Genomic DNA, 9,195 nt, shown 5'->3' on the forward strand with positions numbered 1-9,195 from the left:
GCGAGGACGACGGTGGCAAGGGCGACGGTGGCGAGGACGACGGTGGCGAGTATGACGGCGGCGAGTATGACGGCGGCGAGGACGACGGCGGCGAGGATGACGGCAGCGAGGACGGCGGCGGCGAGGATGTCGGCGGCGAGGGCGACGGCAGCGAGGACGACGGCGGCGAGGACGTCGGCGGTGAGGACGACGGCAGCGAGGACGGCGGCGGCGAGGACGTCGGCGGCGAGGACGTCGGCGGCGAGGACGTCGGCGGCGAGGACGTCGGCGGCGAGGACGTCGGCGGCGAGGGCGACGGCAGCGGGACGGCGGCGGCGGCGAGGACGTCGGCGGTGAGGACGACGGCGGCGAGGACGACGGCGGAGAAGACGACGGCGGCGAGGACGACGGCGAGCGAGGACGTCAGTGGCGAGGACTACGGCGGCGGCGCGAGGACGATTACATCGAGTGTAGAAGAAGTTGGCGATGACAACGACGATGGTGAAGCTGATGACGATGATTACGATAGGAACAACAAAGACGGAGGCCGCAGTGACGGCGAGGACAATCGAATGATGACAGCGATGGCGGTGGTTGCGGCGTAACTTGTACTTTTAGCCTCAGAACTTCATTTTGTTCGATTTGAAATTGTTCTAAACATGGAAAACAATAACAGAAACGCCAGCAGAAGACACATTGCTCTATTTTACCATTTCTTCCCAAAAGATTAATTAATGAACTGCTAATTAGACGAACGCAGATTTTCTCGGCTGATTGCCTTTTACATTAACAAAACAATAAAATGGAAAAAAAGAAAAGAAAAAAAAGAAAATAAAAACGGTCAATTCTTACTTGACAGTGGTTACAGAGGACCGTACACACACACACGCTGTCACACACACACACACACACACACACACACACACATATATATATATATATGTGATATGTGTGTGTGTGTGTGTGTGTGACAGCGTGTGTATCGTTGGCGATTTTCTTTCTCCGTCTTCTCTTCCATGGACCTATATCTATCTATCTATGGCTATGGCGAAAGAATGTATCTGGTGGTCGCGTCTGAAAGGATTGGAGACAAACACTTTCCTCTCTGGTCAATCTCTCATTAACTTCTTTAAGTATCACCTGAAAAGGAAAATGAGAGTAGAGAGGCAAGTTTTGTCTAGCGAATGTTTTAAAAAAAAATGGTTGAATGTAGCAAGGATGGCACGTATGAATGACGAAGCCACCTTGAGCATAATCCTATGAACCCAGAAATTGAAAACAGAGGGTTACCCACTTGCAAACAAATGTGGTAACATATAACAATATTGACCGAGGTTACTGTGGTCTTTTTGTAGGCTTTTCTTCCCACAGATAAACCTTATCTGCTTTCCCCTTTACACCATACATCATGACACTGTGATACACGATCCCTATTGATCGTTTTTTCCCTCTTCCCCTTTTTCCTCTTTTTTTTCTTTTTTTTCTTCTTTCTTTTCTTTTGTTTCTTTTCCTTTTTTTCTTTCTTCCCTTTTACGATCCCTTTTGATCGAAAACCTACACCACTTTTTTTTTTCATCCCCCAAAAGAAAAGCTCTACCTTGTAATTTGTCCCATCAGTGTGCAGCCCTGTATGGCTAATAAAGAAACTTATCTATCTATCTATCTATCTATCTATCTATCTATCTATCTATCTATCTATCTATCTATCTATCTATCTATCTATCTATCTATCTATCTAAAAGACAGGAATGTCATGGCTGGACCAATTGTTTTGTTTTTTTACTGGTGTTGAACTCATGATCGGAAGATTGTGGTTTCGATTCCTGGACCGGGCAACGCGTTCCGTTCTGTAATGTTGCTGCATTCCACTCAGCTGGCAACAATCAGTCAATCCTGCGACCGACCGGCGTCCCGTTCAGGTGGGAAGTATATACGCCATGAAACCGGGAAACCGGCCATTATGAACCTATGAACTCCTTTGGTTCCTTTTTTATTTGGATGGATCCTCCCAACCATTCAATGTCTAAAAAATCCCTATTATTATATTTTTATAATAAAATATTATTAGTTATCACATTAAAAAAAATTGTTAAAATATTTGCTGCATTGTAGAACTATAACCAATTTATGGCACACAATTTGTAACAGCGAAATGTTATATAGCCCCCACCCCCAAGGGCCGTAGAGGTGAGATGCAGATATTAATACCTTTTTTACTACCGTCAAACACACCGTCATCTTCGCCGCCGTCGTCCTCACAGCCGTCGTCTTCGCCGCCGTCGTCCTCGCCGCCGTCGTCCTCGCCGCCGTCGTCCTCGCCGTTGTCCTCACCGCCGTCGTCCTCGCCGCCGTCGTCTTCTCCGCCGTCGTCCTCACCGCCGTCGTCTTCTCCGCCGTCGTCCTCACCGCCGTCGTCCTCGCCGCCGTCGTCCTCACCGCCGTCGTCCTCGCCGCCGTCGTCCTCGCTGTCGTCCTCACGACGTCGTCCTCGCCGCCGTCGTCTTCTCCGCCGTCGTCCTCTCTGTCGTCCTCGCCGCCGTCGTCCTCGCCGCCGTCGTCCTCGCCGCCGTCGTCCTCGCCGCTGTCGTCCACGCCGCGTCGTCCTGCCGCCGTCGTCCTCGCCGCCGTCGTCCTCACCGCCCCCCCCCCCGCGCCGTCGTCCTCGCCGCCGTCGTCCTCGCTGTCGTCCTCACCGACGTCGTCCTCGCCGCCGTCGTCTTCTCCGCCGTCGTCCTTACCGACATCGTCTCACCGCCGTCGTCGCCGCCGCCGTTCGCCGCCGCCCCGTCGCCGCCGCCGCCGCCGTCGCCGCCGTCGTCCTCGCCGCCGTCGTCCTCGCCGCCGTCGTCCTCGCCGCCGTCGTCCTCGCCGCCGTCGTCCTCGCCGCCGTCGTCCTCGCCGCCGTCGTCCTCGCCGCCGTCGTCCTCGCCGCCGTCGTCCTCGCCGCCGTCGTCCTCGCCGCCGTCGTCCTCTCCACCGTCGTCCTCACCACCGTTGTCTTCGCCGCCGTCGTCCTCGCCGCCGTCCTACTCGCCGCCGTCGTCCTCGCCGCCGTCGTCCTCACCACCGTCGTCCTCGCCGCCGTCGTCCTCGCCGCCGTCGTCCTCTCCGCCGTCGTCCTCACCACTGTCGTCTTCGCCGCCGTCGTCCTCGCAGCCGTCGTCCTCGCCGCCATCGTCCTCGCCGCCGTCGTCCTCGCTGCCATCGTCCTCGCCGCCGTCGTCTTCTCCGCCGTCGTCCTTACCGACATCGTCCTCACCGACGTCGTCTTCGCCGCCGTCGTCCTCGCTGCCGTCGTCCTCTCCACCGTCGTCCTCACCACCGTCGTCTCGCCGCCGTCGTACTCGCCGCCGTCGTCCTCGCCGCCGTCGTCCTCTCCACGTCGTCCTCACCACCGTCGTCCTCGCTGCCGTCGTCCTCGCTGCCATCGTCCTCGCCGCCGTCGTCTTCTCCGCCGTCGTCCTTACCGACATCGTCCTCACCGCCGTCGTCCTCGCCGCCGTCGTCCTCGCCGCCGTCGTCCTCTCCGCCGTTGTCCTCGTCGCCGTTGTCCTCGCCGCCGTCGTCCTCGCCGCCGTCGTCCTCGCCGCCGTCGTCCTCGCTGCCGTCGTCCTCGCCGCCGTCGTCCTCTCCGCCGTTGTCCTCGCCGCCGTCGTCCTCTCCGCCGTTGTCCTCGTCGCCGTTGTCCTCGCCGCCGTCGTCCTCTCCGCCGTCGTCCTCTCCGCCGTTGTCCTCGCCGCCGTCGTCCTCTCCGCCGTTGTCCTCGCCGCCGTCGCCCTCTCCGCCGTTGTCCTCGTCGCCGTTGTCCTCGCCGCCGTCGTCCTCTCCGCCGTTGTCCTCGTCGCCGTTGTCCTCGCCGCCGTCGTCCTCGCCGCCGTCGTCCTTGCTGCCGTCGTCCTCGCTGCCGTCGTCCTCGCCGCCGTCGTCCTCTCCGCCGTTGTCCTCGCCGCCGTTGTCCTCGTCGCCGTTGTCCTCGCCGCCGTCGTCCTCGCCGCCGTCGTCCTCGCCGCTGTCGTCTTCTCCGCCGTCGTCCTCGCCGCCGTCGTCCTCTCCGCCGTCATCCTCACCGCCGTCGTCTTCTCCGCCGTCGTCCTCGCCGCCGTCGTCCTCACCGCCGTCGTCTTCTCCGCCGTCGTCCTCGCCGCCGTCGTCCTCGCCGCCGTTGTCCTCGCCGCCGTTGTCCTCGCCGCCGTCGTCCTCGCCGCCGTTGCCCTATCATCATCATCATCATCATCATCATCATCATCATCATCATCATCATCATCATTATCATCATCATTATCATCATTATCATCGTTATTATTGCAGGAATTTTAAAACTGGCAACTCTGAGTTTCACGTTTCTGATCTTCAGACGAAATGTGAAGAACCTGTTTGAAGATGTTGTTGGCTCTTCAACTTTTGATCGAATACTGCAGAGGCTTCCCAATTGCTTCGTTATTTTAGAATTGTTGTTGTTATGAGGGTGACCTATGATAAAAAGCATTCTAGCGTGGCCACCCCATCATTTTGCTAGTGGTAGTTATAGTCACGATGGGTATACTGGGCTTTGTATATTTTACCCCAGTGTTACTTTGATGGCACGCGCTTCTCTCTCACTCAATAATAATAATAATAATAAATAACATCCAAAACAAAATACAATAAATGAGAAAAGATCTGTCGATTCTTAATGAAATCAGTAGACAATCAACGCTACTGAGCAACAAAGAGAAAACAAAAATACTCCGCAAATACAACATCACAGAAAAAGATTTACCTGTGATAAAAGAAAAGCTAAAGCAAGATATCCTTGCCAAAGCACAAAGGATCCGCCGGTACGAGAAACGCCAACGTTTCTTTGAACAAAACAAACAGTTCAACTCCAACCCCAAAAAGTTCTACCAAGAACTTGGCAAAAATAAAATAGAAATCACTGCAGCACCAACGGCAGAAGAAGTGGAAGAATTCTGGAGAGAAATATGGTCGGCGAACGAACAACCAAAAAAAAAAGGAGTATTAAAACAACAAACTCAGCATCTGAGCAACTTTGGACCCCCATAACAACTGAAGGGGTCACCCAGGCACTGCAAAGACTAAGCAACTGGAAGGCACCTGGGCATGACAAGATCCCCAATTTCTGGTTGAAATATCTAACAGGAATGCACAAAAAGCTGGCTGAAAATTTTAACAACATACTGGCAGAGCCAGAGACAATGCCTGAATGGCTCACGAAGGGGAAAACCATCTTAATTCCCAAATCAAATGAGACAGCAAAACCAGAAAACTACAGACCAATAACCTGTCTCCCTACAATGTACAAAGCATTTACTGCAGTGATATCGCAAAGATTGGACAAGCACCTAGACGAAAACAACCTGTTTCCAGAAGAGCAGAAAGGATGCCGCAAGGGCTCATATGGCTGTAAAGATCAACTAATGATTAATAAAGCCATAACTGAAGACAGCCACAGAAAGAAGAAAGGCCTCAGTACGGCCTGGATCGACTACAAAAAGGCGTTTGATAGCATCCACCACACATGGATCCTCGAAACACTAGCGATGATCAAAGTTGCACCAATAATCATAAAATACATAGGACACTCTATGAATAAATGGCAGACAGTGCTACAGCTCCAAACAAAAGAGGGACTTGTGAAAACCAAAGCCATCCCCATTAGAAGGGAAATATTCGAGGGAGATACGCTCTCTCCACTCCTTTTCTGCTTGGCACTGTCACCTCTATCGGATATACTAAACAGAACTGGATGCGGATATAAATGTTACGGAAAAACGATCAGCCACCTTTTATATATGGATGACCTAAAACTATACGCTACAAATGACAAACAGCTGGAAACACTACTAAAGACAGTTCAAGGATTTACCAAAGAAATAGATATGAAATTTGGATTAGAAAAATGCGCCAAAGTAATCCTGAAAAGAAGAAAACTAGTTAAGAGTAACATCACACTAGATAAAACCAATGAAATAAAAGAATTAGACCAAAGCCAAACTTACAAATACTTAGGAATCCATGAACTAGATAAGACACAACACACACAAATGAAAGAGAAAATAAAAAAAGAATATTATAGACGAGTTAGATCAATACTGAAAACAGCTCAATGCTAAAAACAAGATAATAGGTATCAACACTTTAGCCGTCCCAGTTATAAGTTACAGCTACAATATTTTTAACTGGACACTAAATGAACTGACCAAATAGATAGGAAACAAGAAAAATAATGACAGGATCTAGGATGCATCACCCAAAATCTGACATAGAAAGGCTATATATACAACGTATAGAAGGTGTAGAGGCCTTATACAGCTGGAAAACTACTATAAAATAACCACTATAGGACTGCAAAAATACCTACTTCAGAAGGAAGGAAAACTGATACAAATAGCGGCAAAACACGAGCAAAACAAAAAAATGTTCTCAGTATTTAAGGAAGCTGACAAATACAAACAAGAAATCATACCACCTAACAAATATGAAGAAGAAGAAGAAGATGAAGAAACAACAAAAGCTATAAAACAATGAAATCCAACTAAAAACTAGAACAGCACCGAACCATGATAAAACGATGGCAAGAAAAGCCCCTTCATGGCAAATACTGGACTAAACTAAATGCAAAAGAAATAGACAAAGAGAAATCCCAACAATGGTTGAGAAGCTCAGGACTCAAAGCAGAGACAGAAGGATTTTTAATTGCAGCACAAGCCCAAGCCTCCCCACCAGAAATTACCAAAACATGTAATGAAAAGAAATATAACAAGTAACTGCAGAATATGTGGAGATGACAAGAAACAATAAATCATATTATCTCTGGCTGCCCAGTCCTGGCTAAGAAGGAATATATTCACAGACACGACAGAGTTGGAACCTATATACACTGGAAACTATGCCAACATTATGGAATAACAACAGAAAAAAGATGGTATAGGCACACACCAGAAAAGGTCACAGAAAACGAGAAAGCAACCATACGCTGGGATATGCCGATACACACAGATAGAGAAATTAAAGCCAACAGACCAGATATAGTTGTCAGAGATCATGAAGAAAAAAAATGCTTTCTAATCGATGTATCAATACCGGCAGATGACAACGTGTCTCTAAAAGAAATGGAGAAACTCTCAAAATACAAAGACCTGGAAATAGAGGTAACCAGAATGTGGAATCTAAAAACAGAAACAATTCCTATCATAGTAGGTGCATTAGGCATGATAAAAAATATTCAGACAAATACATAACAAAAAACCCAGGACTTACAAACACATATAACATACAGAAAATTGCACTACTAGGCACTGCACACATCCTACGCGGAACACTTTCCATACAATAACCATTAGAGCATCATAACAAATCACAGCACATACCCAAGGTACTCAGAGCTGCGCTCGGTAGTGAAGTGAAAGCACGCTATAAAAATAAAACTACTGAATAATAATAATAATAATAATAATAATAATAATAATAATAATAATAATAACATTTTTATTTATGCGTCCTTTTAAAGCATAGCCAGGTTCATGGGCTCGGTTTCCCGGTTTCTGTGGCGTATGTGTTTCCCCCAGCTGGACGGGACACCAGTCCATCGCAGTGTTACTCAAGAAACAGGAAGAAAGAGTGAGAGAAATTTGGGGCGAAAGAGTACAACAGGGGTCGCCACCACTTCTGCCGGAGTCTCGTGGAGCTTTAGGTGTTTTTGCTCAATAAACACACACAACGCCCGGTCTGGGAATCGAAACCGCAATCCTCTGACCGCGAGTCAGCAGTCTTAACCACTGGGCCATTGTGCCTCTACAACAACAACAACAACAACAATTAATAATAATAATAATAATAATAATAATAATAATAATAATAATAATAATAATAATAATAATAATAATAATAATAATAGTAGTAGTAGTAACAGCAGCAGCAACGTTAGTAGTTGTGCAATAGTGAGGACAGTAATAATTAGTAATAGTAGTTGTGGTTGCAGTAGCAGTAGTATTTTCCTTGAATGAAGCAACATTATAATAGTGACCCCCCACCCCCCAAAAAAGTTGCAGAGAGTATCTTGTGACTGAAGCAAAACAACAACAACACACACACACACACACACACACACACACAACACCACACACACACACACACACACACACACACACACACCAGGAACTTTTAAAGCAAGAATCATTACATTCCGTTCTATGGGGAAAAACCCAAACTAAGAGTGGAAAACGTAGAATGGTGGCGCCAATAACGAACGATTTTATTATTATTTTTTTTTTGTTAATGTCATTAGTTATTTCTGTAATAATTAATCTTAAATTAATTCCCTGCCAACATTTCACGGTGGACAATTAAGATGTCAGAAAACAAGGCCGAGTGCCGCACCCGTAATAGGCGGTGACGAAGCGTCTTGGGTAGGCTTTGAGGGTGGAAAGAAGGTATTTAATATCTGGAGCTCACCTTTAATTATATCTCATTAGCTTTACCTGCGATTCTAATAGCCATTAACACATCTCATTAATACCATTATACTGCGTTCTGTTTGCCTCTACCCCCATTACTCCACCCCACTTTTTTTTCTAATCCACCCCATTGCTTTCTAATGCTACTGGCACCTCTCGGCATCACTTCCACCGCTACTACCGCGACCACCACATTTACTGAAACCACCACCACCACCACCACCACCACCACCACCACCACCACCATCACCACCACCATCACCACCGTCATCCTTATTACCAGCAGCAGCGACAGTAGCAGCAGCAGCAGCAGCAGCAGCAGCAGGACCTCAACCAACTCCATTACGTCCAACATTATGCCATCAGCACCACCGCTATCACTGCTTCCATCACCGGCGCCACCGTCATAACTGTTGCCATTGGCGCCACCATCACCATAGTCCACCATCATCATCATAATCATCATTATGATCGTCAGCAGCAGCAACACCACCGCCAACCCCAAAATCACAATGGCCACAAAAAAGACCACCACCACCACCACCACCACCACTACCACCACCACTACCACTACCACCACCACAATCATACCACCATCGCTGCCACCATCACCATCACCACCACAACTATCACCGCCGCCACCATCACCGCTGCTACCGTCGTCGCCGCCACCCCCACCTCCTCCACCACCCCCGCCTCCTCCACCACCACCACCACCACCGCCGCCACCGCCATCGCCACTACAGCTAATTGTTTCTTC

General features: G+C 48.8%; 1 protein-coding gene across 1 annotated transcript; it reads right to left on the reverse strand.

Annotated features, from left to right (window-relative positions):
- Positions 1 to 1,108: 1,108 nt before the first annotated feature.
- Positions 1,109 to 3,229, reverse strand: LOC115229432 (transcription termination factor Rho-like). The gene is made up of 3 exons (XM_036499202.1): positions 2,732 to 3,229; positions 2,188 to 2,659; positions 1,109 to 1,119 (listed from the first exon to the last, which is right to left on the reverse strand). Exons 1-3 carry the CDS (start codon positions 3,227 to 3,229, stop codon positions 1,109 to 1,111), a joined length of 981 nt encoding a protein of 326 aa, XP_036355095.1.
- Positions 3,230 to 9,195: the final 5,966 nt, after the last annotated feature.

The sequence above is a fragment of the Octopus sinensis genome, unplaced genomic scaffold (genome assembly GCF_006345805.1).
Source record: "Octopus sinensis unplaced genomic scaffold, ASM634580v1 Contig12627, whole genome shotgun sequence".
NCBI classification, from domain to species: domain Eukaryota; kingdom Metazoa; phylum Mollusca; class Cephalopoda; order Octopoda; family Octopodidae; genus Octopus; species Octopus sinensis.